Raw genomic sequence first — 23,336 nt, 5'->3', positions numbered from 1 at the left:
GCATGGAATGTAATTCACTCCATTTCAGCCTCCAGAACTTCCTCTTTTCCTTCCTTCTTCTCTACTCTGTTATTCTCTCTCTATTGGTATTCTTTCTGTTTATTTATTTAAATCATATTTATGGAATTCACTGTGCTGTATTCATATATGTATATAGCATAATTTGGCTACTTTCATTCCACCATTTCTCCCTTTTCCTATCCTTCCTCCTTCTTCCTCAATATCTTGCCTCTGCTCCACTAATCTCCCTTCTATTTTCATGGGATTCTCCCTGCTTTTTCCCCCTCTTATTTTGTTCTAATTTTTACTCATGGGAGAAAACATTGAACTCTTGACTTTCAGAGTCTGGCTTATTTCACCTAGAGTGATGTTCTCCATTTCCATCCATTTACTTCCCTGTCTTCTTCATGTCATTGATTGTTCAGTTTTGTCAAGTCACATTCAGATAGCTCTCTGAATTCTTTCTGTTCCTCTCAGTCCTACAGCAGTTATCTCAAATCAGCACCACATAGTCTCATGCCTGCCTGTTGCAATGTTCTTCTTCTGATATTTCTATAATTGTTCTTCCTTTCTTATTCTATGCCATCATATCTATACCTACCATAGTAATATCTTTTTTTTTAAATCAAAACAGCAGTGACAAGACAGTAGAGAAAGGAGTCCAAAACATATAATGGTATTTCTCTGCTTAAACACATCCACTGGCTTCATCATTCTTAGTGTGGTGTTTAATTAGATTCTCCTTGCAGGAAGAGAGATCACTTAAGTTTGCCCAACTAATGGGCTAAAAAAAATGTTGGGAGAATGTAGACTCATGGAGAAGTAAGGGAGGGACTGTGCTTAGAGTCTGATCCTGCTTCAAGCATCTTCAGGAGTCTGGCCTCCCTTTAGGGAAGTGGTTCTCAGACATATGCTTGTGAAAACAGACTGCTGCACCCCACTTATAGAGTTTCTGATTTGGTAGATATCCAAATGTTTACTGATACTCCAAAATTTTGTACTTTTAACCATTGTCCAACAGTTAAAAATATCACCAGGAGAGATTATTCAGACAGATTGCTGGTCCTATTCACAGTTTCTGATTCCTTAATTCTGGGGTGTGGCCCACGTTTACATTTTCAGAAAATTCTCAGAGGATGACCATACTTTGAAATCTACTTACTCCCATAACTTCATTCATGCTTCTGCTCACATTGCCCCAGAGATTGTTCTTCTGTGAACTTGTTGGGACACTGAATAGAAGCTCAGCCACACTGTGTTGAATAAGCTGTTGATTGACCTCACCTTGAGTTCTGAAATCCTCTTTTTGATCACACTCCCATAACCTCCAGTTCTTCTTTCTCCTTCAGTCCTGTGGACTCATAAAAAATGAAGCAAAACAACCATATACTATATTTTGGCTTTTCCCTTTCTTCTTCTCTGTTAATTATTTCTTGATTTCATTTGTGTGGAGCCAGTTAGGGCTTCTCATTCTCTTTGCTGTTCTCCGGCTTCAAAGCTCCTGTCCCTAGTCCTCTTCTCATCAGTTCCCAGCTGTCTACAAACCTCACCATCTGCTCCCACTTCCAGACTGCCAAGAGCTTCTGAAGAAAGTCACTTGGCACAGTTGCCTCCTCTGTGAGCCACCATTTAATGAGGGTGGCTCTCAGGACTGCTTTGTACTCCTGTTTTTCAGTGCTGGTTGAGTTCGTAACTCCCCCTTTCTTCATGCTCCCAAGGGTACCATGATAGGCTCACACTTAGCAGATGGCATTTTGAAGGAGATCAAGATTATTTGGTATGACCCCTTCTGCCTTCTTCTCTAGGACCTAAAACTTGTGTTCTTCATCTCATGAACAATCTGCCCTTTTATTTCTGGACTTTTATCAGTAGATTTCTGTTGCTGTGATAAAATACCTGAGATAAACAACTGAAAGGGAGAAAAGGTTTATTTTGACTCATTATTTCAGAGATTTCATTCCATGGTTACTTGGCCTTGTTGCTTTGGGCCTGTGATGAGGAAGAATATCATGGCAGCAGGAGGATATGGTGAGGGAGGCTGTTTACCTTGTGGTGGCCAGAAAGCTGTGAGGGGAGTTGGGGGAAGGGGCCAGAGTCTCAGTATCATCTGCCATGGCATGCCCCCTAATTTCCTTCCTCTAGGCCCCACCTCCTAAAGTTCCTACCACCTCCCAACATGCCATCAACGGGGACCAAGCCTTCATCAGCTGAGACCTTGAGGGACATTCAAGGTCCAAACCTTCTTAACCCTTCCATCTGGTCTGCCTGTCCTCCTAGGATTGTTCCGTTTCTTCTAAGAACCTCATTTTCTTTCTCTGTTCATTTCCCTCAACTGAAATGCTCTCTACTTTTTTTTTAATAAAAAGGAAAGAAAAATTCCTTTCTCTTGATTGTCCTTCCCCTCAGGTGTGCTTGGCACCTGCCTCTTCCTCTGTGTTGCAAACCTCTTGAAGTTAGTTTGTTGCTGCCACTTTCCATTTCGCTGTTTTGCTTCTTAGCCTGATGTCTGATCTTATCCCTCCACTGAATTCTCTCCACTGTGGTTACGTTGATGCCAAGATTTCACACTCAGCATCTGCTTCTCTGATGTTGGTCCTACTTGACTATTTTAGAATGTTGATGGTACTGACCTCCCAGCCTCTGGGAGCCCTCTGGGAGCCCTCTGGGAGCCCTCTGGGAGCCCTCTGGGAGCCCTCTGCCTCTGTGGCTTCCAGGCCTCTGTGTGCTTCCTGGGATCTCAGACCTCTTCCCCCAACTTACCTCCAGCGAGGCCATTTGCCTTCTCTCCTTGGTTTGTCTTAGTATTTATTTTCTTCATCGTTTTTACTTTCAAAAAATTTTCAGAATGCCCTTTTATTGGATACGTATTTATTATATATTATTATACATACCTAAAACTCAACACTTCTGAAAATAATCCTTTCCATTTTCCTCCAACATTCTGCTTTTGAAATTCATTCTCTCTCTCTCTCACTGTCTCCCAGGATCAAGCCTCAGGATCATCTTTGCCTTCTCCTTCTACCTCCCCATCCCATAGGCAGTTGTAGGCCCTGACCTTTCATTTGAATTTCTGTATTCCCTCAGTTTCCTTCCTGCCTTTCCTCAGGACTGCTCTGCTAGCCCTTGCATCGACTACCCCATTGTCATTCTTAGATTTCAGTCTTCATTTTCACATCCACTTCATCCTTCATCCTAGAGCTGATACATGAAGCAAGTTCTGATGATGTCCTCTGCCACTAAGAACTCTCTAATGGTTCTCTAAACCACAAGAGTAAAGATCAAACTCCTTAGGCTGGCTTTGAAGAACTTTCATGATCTTACTCTGCCTCCTCCCAATCTAGCGGTCTGGCCTCTGTGCTGTGGATCCCCATGGGGTTTATGCTCAGTGCTTCCCAGACTCTGGTTTTTGCCGAGGCATCTCTGCCTTTCCAGCCTCTCTGGTTTTGCTCATACTGCACTCTGCTTCCCCCTCCATTACCTTTTAAACTTCTGTTTGTGTCAAAAAGCAATGGCCTCCTGGAAGCTTTCTCTCTTCAGAGTTAATCCTCCTTCATTTTGTTCCCAGACTCATTGTTTATGGTTCTTAATTAGTGCAAATTAGCATTTGGGTCTGCTTGTGTACTCACCAAGTCATCCAGTCCTGCCCTGTGTAAGGGTATGGGTGACATCAGTTTGTCTACTCGTGTCTCCCCGCTTGGAACAAATGCTGTGTGTGGACAGGAGTCAAGTTGTCTGAGCATCTCACAGCATGCAGTACCTGCTTTGCTTGGGGAGATGAGCAATAAATGATTTTTAAATTCATTTGGACTGAAACAAAAAGCAGTCTGAATGTACAAATGAAAAATATTTTAGGTGGAGCATGGAGAAATTCTTGCTGCGGAAACATGACAGAGTTATTAAAACATGAGTTTGGAAAGCACAGCTGTACTTAGGGAGCTGCTGCTTCAGGGGGTTATTACCCAGCAGTGATAAGTCCTTAACATTAGGAAGACTGTATCACTTCCAATTGTGGGTGCTTTGTAGGAGGAATACTTCCAAAAGAAGGCATTGTTATAACAATGTGTTATAAAATTGGTTGGTTGCTACTGACAGTTGTTTCTCACATGTTCTCTGATAGAGCTTTACTCAGCACAACTTTAGAAATGGAGTCAAACACTTCAGAAAAGAAGAAATACAAATGGCCAGAAAATACAAGAAAAAAAATTTCAACATCATTAGCAATTAGGGAAATGGAAACAAAGACTTTTTTGTGAGATTTTATATCACACCAGTCAGAACAGCAGTCATCAAGAATACAAATAATAATAAATGCTGGAGAGGATGTGAAGTAAAAGGAACACTTTTACTTTGATGGTGGGACTGTAAATTAGTACCATATATGTATTTGTGTGTACACACACACACACACACACATACACACACACCATAGTTTTATTCAGCCATAAATAAAAAAGAAATTATAGCATTTGCAGGAAATGGATGGAACTAGAGACAATCATGTTAAGTGAAAAAAATTGAACTCACATGTTTTCTCTCATATGCAAAACCTAGAGAGGAAACAGAAAACAAGGGTGAGGGTGGATCTCCTAAAAATCAAAGGGAGATCAATAGAGGAAAGGGAGAGGAGACTAAGAGATAAGAGGCAGGAGAGGAGAGGGAAAGTGCTGAAGAGTGATATTGGCCAAATTATGTTGTTATATTGCATGCATGAATAAATATGTAAAAGCAAATTCCATGAATATGTACAACTATAATGCATCAATAAAATGGGGGAAAAAGAAATGGGGTCAAAGTATTGTGTGAAGGGTTATGTTTGCAATTAAAGGCAGTGGAAGGAGCTGCTCTGAGACAGGACTTAAGATTTCCATGTCTACTTTTTTTTTTTTTCCCTTTCAGTACTGGGAATGGAACCCAGGGCATTGTGCATGATAGGCAAGTGCCCTACCACTGAGCTATACCCCCAACCAAGTTCTGTCCGTAAGAGTTGTAATTTAGGGCTGGGATTGTGGCTCAGTGGTAGAGCGCTCCCCTAACTCGGGCGGGACCCGGGTTCGATCCTCAGCACCACATAAAAAAATAAAGGCATTGTATTAAAAAAAGAGTGATAATTTATTCATTCTTTACTGCTTGTCATTTTTAATTTCAGTTCATAAAATTACTAATAAATGTTATGCAGTTTCCTAGAACTGAGTTGTAATTTAGGGCTGGGATTGCCCGAGAGAGAGAGGTTTGTCTCTTGTTGATTTTTCAATCTCTACTCTTTGAGGTGTGTCAGTGGGAGGCTGAGTGTGAGGGCTTGGAGCTCCCAGAGCTGTTCTGATAGGCTATCTTTGTAATAAAAAATGCAGCATGGTAGGGAGAAATTTAAGGTTTGAAAAAGTAGTATGGCAAGATGTCATCCAGCTAGGGCTTCTCTCCATATTTAAACAGCATGCTGTTTAAATTCATGATATGAATTTTGGTAAGAAGAACTGAAAACAAAAATACTAGTGCACCTTGATAGCTTTAGATAATCTAAAATGTCCCTAAAGGTAAAGGAGTATCTAGTCTGGAATATGTCGTACATAGTGTGTGAGCCCCTTTAGTAAGTGTGATATTGTGCCCAAGCCTGTTAGACATGTGGGCACTTCGTAAAAGCAATACATCTTAGAACAAAAGCTCTCAATGTTTGCCTGTCTGTAAATGTGCCTTTTGGCTCATAAAGTAAGGCTATGTGGACATATAATTAAGAAAATTGGTTATTGCACCATCGTTAACCCCTCTGAGCATCAAGCCTTCCCTTTCTTAACTTATGTTTTATTAGGCTTATGTATTTTGCTACACCATTAGGTGTGTTTTTCTAAGCAGTTGACCCACCTACTCCGCTGCATGGTCTAGAGTTGAACTGTTTCCTAGCACTTCCCTCACTTGTACCATTATTTCTGTAGTTGATCCCACTGTGAATGGTCTAATGTGGCTTCTCTTTCCCACTCCTTTGTTGACAGTCTGTGGGCCTCTATCACAGATTGCAGGCAAGAGGTAGTTATGATCAGTGGAAAACACTGATTTATTGCCATCTTTTTGTTTTGCTTTGTATAATGGGCTGCAGAATGGGAGAAGTTCATAGCTACCTCAACTCCTGCAGAAGTAGCAACATATGGAGATGCTAAGTACTTAGAGCAGTTTTACATCATTCATCATATTGCTTTGGTCAGTGAGCTCTGCTGCTGCCATCTTGCTTTCCTGACATTTTCCATAGACTTTCTTATATCTTTTAATGTATTCTTTGCTTGTAATTTCTTTCCTTTGGTCTAGCCAATCTGATGAAGAAGCCACCAAACCTCAAGGTGTGTGCAGAACAAAACAATATTTACTGACTGGTAAATGTGAGTGTGTCACCTTTGCAGGTATTAGTTGTCACTTTTTGTGAAAGGAATTTTTGTGATTTTGTGATTTTGATCTGTAAATATGGCTGAAGCCAAGTAAGCCAAACACCTCTGGCTTACAGGTAAAGCTCAGGGAGTCTTCCTTGGTTTTAGAAGAAAGGAAACACATATGCATACCCCACCTAACACTGCTGGAGGAAGAAAGACATGGCCCTGCACACTTTCACATAAGAGAAGTGTTATGTTTCTATTATTTTTAAAAAGTGAAATCCACCCTTCATAGGGGACGGACTGCACCATGGAGCCCTGGTGACTACACATAGCATCCAAATGGTCAGGGAGACAAGGTTTAATTGCAGGTCATCTTTCACTACAGAATGCCCTATGAGTCTCCTAAACATGAGAACATGGGGGCTGACCAGGAGCTGCTTCAAGGCCACCTTATACTGTTCCATGCTTTGGAGGAGGCCATTGTGAGACAATGCCCTACCTCTTCTGATGAGGTTGGATCTTTGTTGCGTCCCCCTCTTCAGAGTACAGCTGCAGACTCTAAAGTAACTTGCTGCAGCATGACTTTGGCTTCTTAGCAATGGGGCACAGGATGTCTGACAGTTACATTATCTGCCTGCTCTTGTTTCTGTGCCAGGGACATGGGACACTAATACCTTTAGCCCTTCAAGTAAGAAGTAAACTATCTGAATATAAAAAAAGAGCTCCTTCTTCACCAGCCAGATCTGTCAGCCTTTGTCCTGCATCCTTTGACAGTCTGCATCACCTTAACACTTGATCTCCATTTTTTCTTATAATTTTTATTCATATGCAAACATCTACAGTTCTAATGCTAATGTACATATAAACTACTCAAATGTGCTTAATTAATATTTACAAAGTACTATTATGTGATCTTTATAACTATAATTTATTTGACTTCTGTTGTTGGATATTTGTACTATAGTAAAGGCTATATTTATTTCCTTTGCGTTTCTTACATTAAATATTAAAATTGGGATGAATAGATCAATGAATATTAACACCTTATTTTCCAGTTATAAATATGTATTTTCAGCATAAATTTACAAAGCCACCATCAATGAGTGAGCATATTAGTTTCCCTGAAGACTTAATTTTATGGTGCTTTTACCTTAAACGTTACCAATTTCATAAGCATTTCTGTTACATCTAGGCTGTGTGCACTAATGTGGGTGTGACTGGGCTAGGAATTTTGTTTAATTCCAGACCTTTTCAGTTGTAAACTCTGAGAGCTTCCAGTTTTTAATATAATATTCAGTGTGTTAAAGAATAAATGGAAGCTGGGCACGGTGGTGTGCACTGGTAGACTTAACTCCTCCAGAGAATGAGGTAGGAGGATTACTTGAGCCTGGGAGTTTGAGGCTGCCCTGGGCAACACATCAAGACTCCATTTCAAACAAAACAAAACAAAACAAACAAACAAGAATAAATGGAAAAATATACACTCACTTATACATGTGTACATACATACACCCCAGCGCCTAATTCAGAACCTGGAATATAATGAATATATATTTAGTGGCAGATACTGTACAATCAAATATATTTTCTGTATTAACATTTGGCAGAAGAAGAATAATTGGGGCATTTTAATTATCTAGCTCACAGTGAAAATAGTAAAAAGAAATGAAATTTAGGGTTTACAATATGCATATCTAATATTTTATAAAGCGAGTACCATATCTGTAGTATAGTATTCTATAACATGAGTATCATGTCTATAGTATATTGCATAAAAAATTGGTGCTTGAACTGGTGCTCTCTCATTATTGGTTCCTTCTCTCTGGGAAACTGAGAAGTGAGTTGGTCAAAATGCATATCCTTGAATTCATGAAGGTCTTCTTTCTTTCCTTTTAACTCATTAATCAAGTACTTAGTGCTTGGTAGGGTTAAAGCTCCAGAATTACAGTGAAGAACCAAACTGACAAGTCTTTTCTCTTTCGAGGCTTAAATTCTAGTTGAAAATAAGTAAGTTGGTTAATCTCATCACGTGTAATCCCTGAGGACAATGAGGAAATCACATGGTGAGAGACAGGAGTGGGGGGATTAGTGGTCCAGGAAGGCCTGTCTATAGGCTAAGAGTGTTCTTCCATCTCCCCAGCGAGCACCACATTGCTGAATAATTCTCTTGCTTTACAAAATGTTTAGTTCATTGAAAGTTTTTATTGTCGGATATTATGTTTTCTTTTCATGATAAATTTTAAAAGGTTCTCTGCATACTTATGTAATCACAAAGGGAGGTCTTAGATATGATTTACTTTGGTGAAATGATAATGTATGACAATTGGAAATATGATTAAATTGAGAAATTACACACAATCTTTTTAAGAACACAGCTGTTGTAGAAAATGAGATATCTATATTTGCTTTAGAGCCAACACTGCTGTAATGTTTTTTTGTAAAGCACATAATTGCAAATGCTGCAAAATACTTGCGTGAAGATAGGGAAGTTGAATAATCTTACCAGAGCATTTTCAGGGTTTGCCATATTGCTTCTTCTGATTAGCAGAAGAATTGGTGTTGTGAGATGTAGAAATGGCAGCAGAACTTTTAACATTGTAATGGGCTAATGGACTTTAAGATCCTTGATGAAATCACACTGTGATCCTTGGTATTTTTGAACAAGAAAATCCAACCATTACAATACTTATAGTCTTATTTGATGATTAGAATGCTTTAAAGAGTTATCATACTTTAGGAGTGTATTTCTCAGTAATAACTAGTTAGAGTTGTGACTAATAGTGAATGCTAATATCCATGCTTTTGTGTCGGTTTTTTAACTTTGAATCAATATGAATTTTTAATTTTCTGAATTTATTCTTTTATTGTCAGTGACATATGTGATATTAAAGGAAAATTAATGTGTAATATTAAAAACAAATTAATAAATCTAGTAGACCAGGAACAGCATTATATTTTTATTTTAGTGGGATAGCACTCTTCCTGGGACATTAGAAGGCTCCAAAAATACTTCAGTAAGTGAATAAAAGTCTAACCGGAATTTGTCCTATACAACGTGATGGGATTTTGTGTTTGTTTTTCCATCAGATGCCTTTATTGGCCCAAGAGTTCAAATGGTTGATTTAGAGGTGTCTTACCACTTGTCATCAGCAACGCTAGTACACTTCTGACCTTTTATCATTTGTATCTTCTGGAGTATTTTACAGCATGATTAATGTTAAAATTAATATTCAACATTTTTTGGCCAGTATTTTCCCAGGGCACATATAGGTATGGTTATATAATAATGCTTATAGACAATTTTTAAAATGTAGACAAAAACAAGAAAATAATACATTTTCATTAATTCTACCATCCATGTATAGCTACTGGTAACAATCTTCTCTTTCTTTTTTTTTTTTTTTTTGGTACTGGAGATTGAACCTGGGGTGCTCAATCATTGAGCCACATATTTAGACTTTTTTTTTTTTTTAATTTAGACACAGGGCCTTGCTAAGTTGCTTAGGCTGTTTGAACTTGCAGTTTTCCTGCTTCAGCCTCCCAAGACACTGGGATAACAGGTGTGTAACACCATGCCCAGCACATTTTTCTGTTCAGTTCCACTTGCTTTCCTGTATGAGTGTGCTTGTATACACACATATGTGTGTAGAGCCTAGCACACATTAATATGTGAATAAATGTTTTAATATATAATAATTTAAATATTGCTTATATTTTTATTTTATGTATAATTGACCAATAATGATCACATGTATCTATAGAGTTTAATGGTATGTTTTCATAGAGATTTACATTGTGAAAAGATCAAAACTCATGGTAATTTAATATCCATCATCTCACATACTTATTTTTTTTCTGGTGAGAAATTTGGAAATCTATTCTTTAGCAACTTTGAAGTATATAATGCATTACAATTAGTTTTAGACACCATGTTATATAGTGATTCTCTAAAACACTGGCCATCCTGAAACTTTGTACCCTTTGACAAACATTCCTCCTCCTCTACTCCCCTAGCTTCTGGGAACCATCTTTCTACTCTCTGCATCTGTGAATTACACTTTTTAGATTCCACATATAGGTAAAGTCATTTGATATTTGTCTTTTTAATTCATTTTTATTTTTTATTTATATATGACAGCAGAATGCATTACAATTCTTATAACACTTATAAAGCACAATTTTTCATATCTCTGGTTGTATACAAAGTATATTCACACCAATTTGTGTCTTCATACATGTACTTTGGATAATGATGTCTATCATATTCCACCATCCTTACTAAATCCCTGCCCCCTCCATTCCCCTCCAACCCCTCTGCCCTAACTAGAGTTCCTCTATTCCTCCCATGCTCCCCCTCTCTATCCCACTATGAGTCAGCCTCCTTATATCAAAGAAATCATTCTGCATTTGGTTTTTGGGATTGGCTAATTTCACTAGCATTATCTTCTCTAACTCCATCCATTTACCTGCAAATGTCATGATTTTATTCTCTTTTATTGCTGAGTAATATTCCATTGTGTATATATATGCCACATTTTTTTTATCCATTTATCTATTGAAGGACATATAGGTTGGTTCCACAGTTCAGCTATTGGAAATTGTGCTGCTAGAAACATTGATGTGGCTGTGTCCCTGTAGTATGCTGTTTTTAAGTCGTTTGGGTATAGACTGAGGAGAGGGATAGCTGGGTCAAATGGTCGTTCCATTCCCAGTTTTCCAAGAAATCTCCACACTGCTATCCATATTGGCTGCACTAATTTTCAGTCCCACCAGCAGTGTATGAGTGTACCTTTCCCCTCACATCCTCTCCAACACTTACTGTTGTTTGTGTTCATAATAGCTGCCATTCTGACTGGAGTGATATGAAATCTTAGAGTGGTTTTTCTCTAATTGCTAGTGATGAACATTTTTTTCGTATATTTGTTGATTGATTGTATATCATCTTCTGAGAAGTGTCTGCTCAGGTCCTTGGCTCATTTATTGATTGGGTTATTTATTTTTTCTGGTGCTTAGCTTTAGAGTTCTTTATATACCCTAGAGATTAGTGCTGTATTCTGATGTGTGAGGGGTAAAGATTTGCTCCCAAGATGTAGGCTCTCTATTCACCTCACAGATTGTTTCTTTTGCTGAGAAGAAACCTTTTAGTTTGAGTCCATCCCATTTATTGATTCTTGATTATAATTCTTGTGCCACAGAAGTCTTATTAAGGAAGCTGGGGCCTAAGCAGAGGCGTGTTAAATTCGCCCAAAATTATTGTGTTGTGGTCTATTTGACTCTTGAACTTGAGAAGAGTTTGTTTGATGAATGTAGATGTTCCATTTTTGGGGGATATATAATTGTTAAGTCTTGTTGGTGTATGGTTACCTTGAGCAGTATGTAGGGTCCTTTTTTATGCTTTTTGATTGACTTTAGTTTGAAATCTACTTTTTTTGATATGAGAGTGGAAACCCAGCTTGCTTCCGCAGTCCATTGTGAGTGATATGATTTTTCCCAACCTTTCACCTTTAGTCTGTGAATGTCTTTTTCCCAACCCTTCACCTTTAGTCTGAGATGAGTCTCTTGGAGGCAGCGTATTGTTGGGTCTTTTCTTTTTCATCCAATCTGCTAGTCTATGTCTTTTGATTGGTGAATTTAGGCCATTAACATTCAGGGTTATTATTGAGAGATGATTTGTATTCCCAGCCATTTTTGTTGATTTTTGGTATTTAATGTGACCTGGTTTCTCCTTTGATTAGATTTTCCTTTAGTGTAATACCTCTCTCTGCTGATTTTCATCAGTTTTTCATTTCCTCTTCTTGGAGTATTTTGCTGAGGATGTTCTGTGGTGCAGGCTTTCTAGTTGTCAGTTCTTTTAACTTTTGTTTATTATGGAAGGTTTTTATTTCATCATCAAATCTAAAGCTTAGTTTTTCTGGATATAAGATGCTTGGTTGGCATCCATTTTCTCTCATAGCTTGGCATATGTTGTTCCATGATCTCCTGGCTTTGAGGGTCTGGATTGAAAAATCTGCTGAGATATGAATTGGTCTCCCCCTATATGTGATCAGATTCCTCTCTTGTGGCTTTCTTATTCTGTATGCTAGGCATTTCATTATAATAAGCCTTGGTGTAGATCTGCCGTAATTTTGTACATTTGTTGTCCTGTAAGCCTCTTGTACTTGGTTTTTTAATTAGTTCTTCATGTTTGTTCTGATTTTATCTCATTGAAAAGATTGTACATTCCTTTAGTTTGAAACTCTGTGCCTTCCTCTCTCCCAATAACTCTTATATTTGGTCTTTTGATGTTGTCCCATAATTCTTGGATGTTCTGTTCATGGTTTCTAATTATCTTCACTGTGTGATCAACTTTATTTTTCAGATTATCTGAAGTACTTTCTTCCATGTGATCTAGTCTGTTGGTCATGCTTTCTGTTGAGTTTTTTAATTTGATGTATTGTATCCTTCATTTTAAGGATATCTGACTGTTTATTTTTTTAGGGTCTCTATTGCTTTCTTGAAGTGATCTTTTGCTACCTGTATTTGCTCTCTTATCTCATTATTGGAGTGATGAATTTTTGCTTGTATTTTCTCATTTAGGTCATTCTTTAATTCACAGATTATTTCAATTATGAACCTTTTTTAAATTTTTTTATTTTTTTAAATTAGTTATACATGAAAGTAGAATGCAGTTATGTACTTTGATATATCATACATAGATGGGACATAATTTCTCATTTTTTCTGAGTATACATACTGCAGAATAACATTGGTCATATAGTCACATACGTACATAAAGTAATAATGTCTGTTTCATTCTACTATCTTAATTATGAACCTTCTGAATTCCTTCTCTGACATTTAATCAACTTCGCTGTCTGTGGGTTCTGTTATTATAGTGTCCTGGTTTGTTTGGGGCACTTTCCTCTCTTGTTTTTTCATGTTCTCTATGTGCCTTCCTTTCTTGAAGTGTAGATCTGAGATATTACAGTTTCTTCCCTATATTCTTCTAGTACCCGTGCAGATTATCTGTACCTTACCATGATGATGGGCTTCTAATCTCTTCTGATGTTTCTCAATGGATGCTACTGCATCCTGGATCTGAGTCCTGTGCAAGTTTGAGTGGGTGGATCTGAGCTGCTGGGTTGGAAGGGGCAGTACTGCACCAGAGGCTAGGCTGTGGTGGGTGTCTGTCCCGCCATGGGGAGGGATGGACTGGGCCTGTTTTTTGCCTTGGACCTGCACAGGCTGGTGTGGGTGAACCGGGCCTACTGAGATCCTGGGTCCTATGCGAGCTTGTGTTGGGGGTCTGGGCTGGATCTCGGCTCTCATAGTAGTCCACTGGTTAGAAGGGATGGTCCTGGGCCAGAGGCTAGGATCTGGCATGTGTCTGCCCCACATGGGGAGGGGTGGACCAAGTCCCCTGTGAGCCTAGGTCCTGCATGGGCTGGTGTGGATGGGTCTGGGCCACCGGGCTTGACCGATATTTGTCTTTGAAAGCCTTGTTTATTTAATATTTTATTTAACATAAGTAAGGATACAAAGGACCATGCAAACTGATTTTAATCCTTAAGATGTTTTTAAAAATATTTTAGAAACAAAAATATAGTTTTTGATGATTTCAATCATACACACACACCCACACACACTATAGTTTTATTTAATCTTCCTCCTGTACTAACACTGTTTTGCTTTCTTATAGTTGCATTGTGATGTACATTTTTTCATCGACATTTATTAGTGCTTGAGTACTCCCTTAGGAGATAATTCTTGAGGAGATGTTACTAGGCTTCAGAACATAAATTTGAAACAATGACTAATTCTTTTTGCTAGATTTACATTGTTAAAATGACACTTATTGAATTACAGTGATTAGCTATTAATGTAGACAATTTGGAAAGCAGAAAAACAGAGAAGAAATGATTTATAATCGTAGCACTAAAGATGACTTCATTCAAGATTTTTATTTATATAATTTTCATCTTTTTATAATCCATTACATATTTGCAAAAAGGATTATTTTGTTTTCTAAACTTTTCCCCCCACTCAGTACAGTATCATCAACATAGCGTTTCTCTATCATTAGACAGCCTTCTACAACATGGTTTTACTGTCTGTTATTAAAATGACATGTCTGTACAATGAGTTTACTTAACTTCCTCTTGGAGGACCTTTAGTTTATTTCTGATGTTATATTATTATATGAACTCTAGCTGAAGAACCCTGTGTTTTGCCCCTTGGGCATATCTACTGTGATTTCATTAAGTCAATTTCATAGAAGGAGAATTGCTGGTTCAAATTGTAGGAATAAGTTTTAAGACTTTTGACATATATTGCCACAGTGCCTTTTGACAGTTGACATTTATACCAAAGAGTTAAGAAAGCAAAAGGAAATTATAAAAAGTGTTTGAGGGACTGGGTTGTGGCTCACTGGTAGAGCACTTGCCTTGCATGTAGGAGGTCCTGGGTTTGATCTCCACACTGAAAAAAAAATTTACATATTATTTTCTTAAATATAAACCATCACTTTCCAGAAAACCTCTTTGAGAGCACCTGTTTTAAGTATTCATCAGGCATCTTCCTGAAGGTGAATTTATCCAATATTATCCTGTTCCAAATAGGAAAATGTGGTTGGCTGATTTTCATGAGGGGAAAGTTTCTTTTTAGTTGGTGATCTTCTGTCACTAACTTATTATGCTTGCTTCTTGAATTTATTTTCAATTAAATTTTGTTACTTTTCTATCACAGATTGCTTCAAGAAAACCCTATGTTTTTTTTTTCCAGCACCTTCAGTGGCAACACAAGAATCCTGGTCTTGGGAGCAGTATTTGAAAGAACAGAACGCTATAGCAGCACCTGTTGAGCTGTTTTCCAAGGTCAGCCACTGGAGGTCTTATATTTTATATTAAACAAAATTAACTCATTTATCTAGATAATCCATCAACTTATTTGAAGTTGGAGATGGGACTGGGAAATTTCTTAATGAAGCTCATCAGTGCCTTACTGTTTTCAAGCATATGGTGGAGCCTGTGTTTGAACCTTAGTTCTGCCACAGGCCGACCAGCTCTGTGACATTGGGAATGTCACTGTAAAGTAGAAAAAGCATGCTACCTACCTCGGTAGGTTGTTGGAGGACTATATCAGTCGAATACATAAAGGACATGAGATACTATTGCATATAATGCTCTTTCTCAGCTGATATTATTTGCATGTACCCATTCGAGGGCCGCATTACAGGGATTTGTTTTAATGTGGTGTATGGCAGTGGTGGGTCTAATAAGGTGTTGGAGAAGGTAATGGAACCCCTGAAATAAGACATACAACTAGAAAGGTGTACTTCTGTAACCAAGTGACTTCTGACACCAGGGTCTTATAGCCACAGGGATCATCTATATCCGAGATGTAAAATTGCTTGCTGCCCTTCCTATTTTTAATCTCAGTTTTCAGTGTTTATATGAAGAATATTAAATAAATATTAAACAAAATTTCATTGGATTCACAACATTATGTTGCGTTTAATTTATTTATTTTTCCTTTTTTTATTTGTTCTTTTTAGATATACATGACAGTAGATATAGATCCATGGAGTATCATTTGTTCTAATTAGGACCCCATTTTTCTGTTTGTACATGATGTGGAGTTACACTGGTCATGTGTTTATATATGGACATAGTTATAGGAACAGTTATGTCTGACTCATTCTCCTTTCTTTCCTACTCTCATCCACCCTTTCTTCCTTTCATTCCCCTTTGTCTAATTCAGTGAACTTCTATTCTTCCCTCTTCCCACCTTATTGTGTGTTATAGGATGCACATATCAGAGAGAACATTCATCCTTCTTTATGGCTGAGTAATATTTCACTATGTATATATATATACCACATTTTCTTTATCCATTCATCTTTTGAATGGCATGTGTATTGGTTCCATAGTTTAGCTATTGTGAATTGAGCTGCTATAAACATGGATGAGGCTGCATCCCTGTAGTATGCTGACTTTAAGTCTTTTGATTATATACTGAGGAGTGGGATAACTGGGTAAAGTGGTGGTTCCATTCCAAGTTTTGTGAGGAATCTCCATACTGCTTTCCAGAGTGGTTGGACCAATTTTCATTCCCACTAGCAATGTATAAATAAGTGTATCTTTCTCACCACATCCTCGCCCACATTTATTTTGACATGTATTCTTGATAATTGCCATTCTGATAGGAGTGAGATGAAATCTCAGTGTAGTTTTAATTTGCATTTATCTAATTTCTAGAGTTGTTGAACATTTTTTTCATATATTTTTTGACTATTTGTATTTCTTCTTAAGTGAAGTGTCTGTTTAGTTCCTTTGCCCATTTATGGCTGCTGAGAAGAAAGTCACTGATGGATGAAATATTTTATATATGTCTTTTAATATAGATTATTAATTTTATATTTGAGTTCTATAGCTTTTTTATTTAGTTTTTGGTTTCGGAGGATGTATACAGTAATGAGAGAGTTGTGTTAAAGTCACCTAGTATTATTATGTTGTGATATGTTTGATTCTTGAAATTGAGAAGGTTTTGTTTGAGGTAAATAGATACTCCATTTGGGGGGCATAAATATTTATAGTTGTTATGTCTGATTGGTGTATAATTGCTTTAGGCAGGATGAAATGATCTTCGTGGTCCCTATTGATTAACTTTGGCTTGAAGTCCACTTATATTATCTGATATTAGGATAGAAATCCCTGCTTGTTTACAAGATCCATGTGAGTGATGTATTTTTTTTCATTCTTTCACCTTCAGTCTGTCTTTGCCTATTAGGTGAGTCGCTTATTGTTGGGTCTTGTTTTTTAATCCAATCTGCCAGTCTGTGTTTTTTGATTGAAAAGTTGAGGCCATTTATGTTCAATGTTATTATTATTATTATTAATTTGGTACTGGGGATTGGATCCAGGGTGCTTAACCAATGAACCACATCCCCAGCCCTTTTTTATATTTTATTTAGAGATAGGGTCTCATTGAGTTGTTTAGTGGCTTGCTAAATTGCTGAGGCTGTCTTTAAGCTTGAGATCCTCTTGCCTCAGCCTCCCAAGTTGCTGGGATTATAGTCATGCACCACCATGCTTGACTATATTCAGTGTTATTATTGAGATGTGATTTTTATTCCCTGAAATTTTGACTTTCTTCTGGTTTTTAATTTGATTTCATTTGAATTTAATTTCTCCATTGATTCACTGCTCTGTTGGTGTAGTTCCTCCCTTTTCTGGTTTTTACTTTTATTTTTTTATTTCTTCTTCATGAGCTATTATATTGAGTATATTTTGTAGTACAGGCTTTCTAGTTGTGAATTCTTTGTGGAAAGTTTTTATTTGTTAATTCAGAAGCTCAATTTATAGCATTCTTGGCTGGCATCCATTTTCCTTTAGAGCTTGGTACGTATTTTTCTAAGGCCTCTTAGCTTTGAGAGTCTGGGTTCAGAAATGAGATGAGATATGGGTTGGTTTTCCACTAAATATAACTTGTCATTTTTCTCTGTCAGCCTTAATTCTATATGTTAGTCATTTTCATAATAATGTGTCTTGGTATGGGTCTGTTGTAATTTTGTGTATTTGATGTCCTCTAAGCCACCTGTATTTGATTTTCCATTTCATTGTTTAGGTTTGGGAAATCATCTGATATTATTTAATTGGAAAGTTGTGTATTCCTTTGATTTGTATCTCTGAGCCTTCATCTATCCCAACAAATCTTAAATTTGGTCTTTTCATGTTATCCCATATTTCTTGGAGGTTCTGTTCATGGTCTCTTAACATCATTTCTCCATAGTTAACTTTATTTTCAAAGATTATATATTTTGTCTTCATGGCCTGAAGCTCTCTCTTCCAAGTGGCCTAGTCTGCTAGGGATGCTTTCCATTGAATTTTTAATTTGGCTTATTGATTCCTTCATTTTTGAGGATTTCTGCTTGATTTTTTTTTTCAGAATCTCTATGTCTTTGTTGAAGCGATTTTTCATGTCCTGTATTTTCTCTCTGATTTCACTCCTTATAATGTCCTTTACCTCACAGATGAGTTAAACTATGAACATTCTAAACTCTTTCTCTGACATTTCTTCCACTATGATGTTGGTGTATTCTGTTACTAAAGTATCTTGGTTGGTTTGGGGTGATTTATTCCCTTGCTTTTTCATGTTATTTGTGTGTCTGCCCATCTGAGGGTATGGATCAGAGGTGTAGATTTTCTACCTTGCAGATTATTAGTGTCCCTGAATTTTAGTATTTCACTGTTTAGATGGTGACAAATAATAACAACAACCAATGCAAAAAAAAAAAAAACAGCATTAAACCAAATAGTTCCTGCTCTGATGTCTACAATATTGATTATCACAATAAATAAAAATGATATGATGAGTTATTGTTTACAATAAAAATAGTAAGTTTGCAAAAGAGTTTACAATTTCAAATGGTAGACGGGGAGAACAGAAGTGATATAAGATATGATTATGAGAGAAGAGGAGAGATAGAAGTAAAAAATTAAAGGCAGAGTGAAAGGGAGAATAATAGACATTGGCTGCTAGCAAAAGAAAAGAGAATCAAGGGAAATAGATAATGAAACAACTAAGTAAAATTTTGAAAAACTAAAAATAAAAGAATATATAACAAAACCAAAATATACTAATCCAACATCTTAGTTCTCAAAATACTGATCCATGAAAAATAACTTGCTTCAAAAAAGGTTGAGATGAGAAAAAAAAATGAATATGAATATATAAAAGTGTTCATCACATGCTTTAGGCTTAGATTGTCTCCAGCTTTTTGCTGAATGCTGCTTGGTCTGAAGATTTTAAATCAGTGCACCATCATGGCCCAGTGTTGCTGGTCCACACTGGAAGACTATACCCTAGGGATCTCCCATGAGTCCCACTCATGTGGTGGAGGAGCCAATTCTTAGTCCTCTACATCACCTGTGGACCCCATTTTTCCTGGTCTCCTGGGTTTACTTTCTCCCACCCTAGCCCTTTTGAATTCCCTGCTAGGCACATCATCCCAGCCAGTCTTGCAAACTGCCAGATTGGAGAATAGAGGAATTGGGTGGGTTTCCATGACCATTTGTGCCCTGTGTAAAGCTCTTTCCATATTTGATTTAACCTAACTTAAGCACACTCTATGTCATTTCATGTGGGTTTGCCAGGCCTGTGATTCAGGCCAAACCCAGGTTTGTCGGGAACAGACTCCCCCAGCTGCTGGCCCCTATGCCGCAGCTGCAAAATGGCTCCTTCCTCTGTCTTCCACAGGCAGCTGGGAGAAATGAAGTTTCTTTTCTGCACAAGGATATTGTGCCCCACACTTTTCGGTTTAGTCAGGCAGTGTCTTTTATCTCTGATCTCTCCATACCCAGACATACCTCAGGCCTCCTAAAAATGTAGGTTTCTTTAATTCCCTTACCCCTCCACTTTGCTTGCCAAGGGACCACTCTGGATGGTGTCTTTGGCCATAGCAATGACGGTGGCCCTGGGTATTTCATTCTTATTTTATTATATCCAACCTCCTGAGTTCCTGATCTACTTTGCGTGTCCAATATTAAATCCCAGTAAAGTGCTCCCCCAGCCTTTTTTCACCGACCTTGCTGAGAAGCTGCCTATCTGCTTTCTTGGTTTCATGCAATGGGACAGCTAGGAAAGTGACCTTCTCAATTCTACCATCTTGAAAAACTCTGTTTCAGAGGTCTCAGTTTATAGATGGCTGACTCCACTCCTCAGGGCTTGAGGTGGAATAATGTGGCAGAGAAAAGCAGGTCAGGACACAACCATTTAAATTAAAGTTAGAAAATAAAACTTTTTATTTGCTTTACTTTTCATATTATCTATTCAAATGCTATTACCTCTAACATCTGTTATTGTGTGAAAGGGCCAGTGTTTGTAATACTGTGTATGACAATAGATAGGGGAGAAGAGGTGTTGCAGAGAAGAAGAAATTAAGACCAACTCCTAGTATCTCATGTTCAAGAAATATTAAATGTTCTTCTGTCATCTGGATCAGTGTCTTCCCTAATATGGGAAATGAAAACATCTAGAGCAGAAGTTCTTAACCAAGCCTTTAAAATAAGATGCTTCTGTGGAGCTTTGAAAGTACAGCTAAGTGCTTTGATTTTCGAGAGACCTGCAAGTCAGAACCTCTGGGCATGGAGCCTGGAAGTGAGTAGCTAGGGAACCTCCTCAGGATGTTCTGTGTTCAGTTTCAAGGTTCACTCTGTAGAAGGTATAAGAACTATGCAGTTCCTGCTTATAGGTCAGGTTGCTGTAACCCCATGTTGCTGTCACCTGATGAGACTTGGGCTGTTTATTCTACCCAAAGTGTGTGTGTCCATCAGGGTAAGGGTTCTCCCCTTCCCTTTCTCTTGCATCTCCTCGCAGGGCCATCTGTGTTGGATGTGTTCGTGTTATCAGTCAGGGTTGAATGACTTTTGGGAACCACTTCTTACTTCTGAGTGCAGAAGGCCTTTAAAGATGGTTGGCTTGGGTCAGGGCACTCCTTTGTAACTTACAATGACCTTTTCCTTGAGCCCTGTGCCCATCCTGTACCTTTAGTGCAGGCCAGGAGGTACAGAGGGCCAAATAGCAGCTGATGAGGACCTAGCAGGGTCCACAACTGAGGGCAGATGCAGCCCATATGAGACCCAGGATTTGAGCTTCAGCAAAGGACACGGGCAAAGCTGGCATGGTGATTTCACCATCAAGGTCTCAAGGCAGTCAGAAGTCAAAACGACGAGGGAGTAGTGATTCAAGTAGAACTTACATGTAATTAAATTGGCCAAGAAAGGTACCGTGTCTTGTAACCAGATCTTTGTCTTTAGATTAGGGTCCCTGGGCAAGGGTCCTCTCTTATTTTCACCAAGGATTACATCAGATATTTGGGTGTTAGAAGTGAAATGAAAGCTGATTTGCTGAACAAGGCAAGTTTGACTGATGGCAGCAAAGCTTTGTTCTCTGTCTAGCTCCTGCATTCCCTCATCCCAACCAGTCAGTATATTAATATTATTCTGCATTTCTTTGATTAGTTCCTTTAAGGTCTATCAACCAGTGCAAGAACAGTTACAGAACTGAGAACTTATCCTCCAGATTTTGGTATGACTTGGTGTTAAATTAAAAATCCACCAAGGGGGAAAATATGGGATTTCTGCTCCTGAGATAAATCCTCATGGTGATGGTGATGTTAGAAAGTGTGTAATAGACTGTTGGCTATAGAACTTTTTCTCCTTGACTTTGAGAGAAAGGGCAAAGATGTGCTGGAAAGCACTCAGTGAGGGAAGGAGGATCTCAGGGCATGTAAGGGCAGGCAAGGGTTCCCCAGGGAGGGTGCAGAGATCTGAGAGACTGTTGAATGGAACTGGGTGGTGGGCAGGGCAAGTTCTCTTTTATGATTCTCAGGCTAATAATATGGCAGTAAAATAGAACTAAAATTAAATATTTGTGAACTCTAAAGGTTTTAGCAAAGTGTTAATAAACAAGAAAGCAGAACCATTTGACATTTTGGCCACTTTTCTCTTCCCCTCTAATCTGACAGGAAGCTGTTCTTGTTATTAAGGCTTTGTGTGTGCCAAATGATGTGTAGGTAGACCAAAACACCAAGGGCTTTATGACAAGGTTTTGTAGAATCTTGACATCTAGTGGGATATAAAGTATGCCCATAAAACACAATAGTAGTACAAGACAAGATGCTAGTTGGCCGTGGAATTTAGAAGTAATGAGTTTACTAGATGAAATCTCTTCTGACCCTGGATGAGGAGAAGAATTCAGTTATTAGGGCTGAACTGTCCTGGTGACTGAAGAAGACATCTGTGGTCAAGATACAGTGTTACTCCAACTTGACATTTGTATTTTAAGATGAAATCAGCAATGGTTATAATTGAAAGTAGATTTCAGTGCAGTCAGAAAGGCAGATGTTTCATATCAACCTTCCAAGAAAAAGCATCAGACTGAACTGAATTTGACATTGACATTGTGCCCTTGACTATTAATGCTCATTTTCATCATGCAAATATTATAACGATGTTGTTCAGGTCAGCCACTAGGATGGAACTCTGAAACGTTTGACACTGAAGTATGAAAATAAAATTTAAAAGTGGAAAACTAAAGACATTGAACTAATGCTGTACTTCAGTATGTAGTTTCCATCCTAATACATCCATGCATACACATGATTCCATCATGCAAATAAGGTACATATTCTACCAAGACAATATGTGTTTATTCTTTTAAGGAGAGTATGCCTATTGTATTTGTGCACAATGTTTTTACATATCTACAGGTCTATTTTAAACTTCATGTTTCACATTTTATCATATATTTTACCATCTGGGGTAATGAGTATAGGAGGATATAAACACCTTCTGTTGACAGAGCAGATGTAAAAACATCTTCTCTTCATTACTGGTAAGATTTGCCTATCTCGATTTGATTTGAAATTTAAAATACTGTTTTTCCTTTTGTTTTGAGGTTTATCTTATGGCTCTCTGCCAGTCAGTCATCTGGCACTGCTGCTCATCTCACATGCACCCCTATAGCACTCTTTGCACTTAGACCCCAGCTGCAGATGTATGCATGGACACAGAGCTGTGTCAGGCATCAGGCTGTCCTTCCAGCCTGCAAGGCTGCTCCATGTGCTGGCTCCTGCTGTTCAAAGTTTATCCAAGTTTGTGTCTTTTCTTGCTCTCTAAACCTCATAAGTCCATGTTTTCCCTGAGACTTCCTTTGATGGAGCTATCCCAGACAGCCTACTCACCATGGCCAGCTAGTGGGAGTGAGAGTTGGGGGGATATCCTCACACTTCTGCAGGAACAGCAGAGAGACCAGATGCCATCATCTGTGTGTGTGGCTCTGAGCAGTCCCCAGTCCTTTAGACCAGTGCTCTGCAGGCCTCTGACCTGGAGCACAGCCTGACCTAGCTCTCACTCTCTGTGACAGTGAATCTCAGATTCATCATACCATCCATTCTAGTCACCCTCAGTTATTGGCTTGAAGGCCAGTTCTGTCTTTTAT

At 38.2% G+C, this 23,336-nt stretch overlaps 1 protein-coding gene across 5 annotated transcripts in view; it reads left to right on the top strand.

The window, feature by feature from the left end:
• Positions 1–23,336, top strand: part of L3mbtl4 (L3MBTL histone methyl-lysine binding protein 4) — a 485,427-nt gene that overhangs the window by 167,133 nt on the left and 294,958 nt on the right. For all 5 annotated transcript variants that reach the window (XM_046467481.2, XM_058586451.1, XM_046467478.2 and 2 more), the window contains one exon: positions 15,117–15,208. In XM_046467481.2, coding sequence (XP_046323437.1) covers positions 15,117–15,208 — 92 coding nt within the window. The remainder of the gene's footprint in view (positions 1–15,116; positions 15,209–23,336) is intronic.

The sequence above is a fragment of the Marmota monax genome, unplaced genomic scaffold, assembly GCF_021218885.2.
Source record: "Marmota monax isolate L192 unplaced genomic scaffold, Marmota_monax_Labrador192_F-V1.1 WCK01_AAM20220418_F8-fsc00103, whole genome shotgun sequence".
NCBI lineage: Eukaryota > Metazoa > Chordata > Mammalia > Rodentia > Sciuridae > Marmota > Marmota monax.
This window is presented reverse-complemented; position numbering and strand designations above follow the sequence as displayed.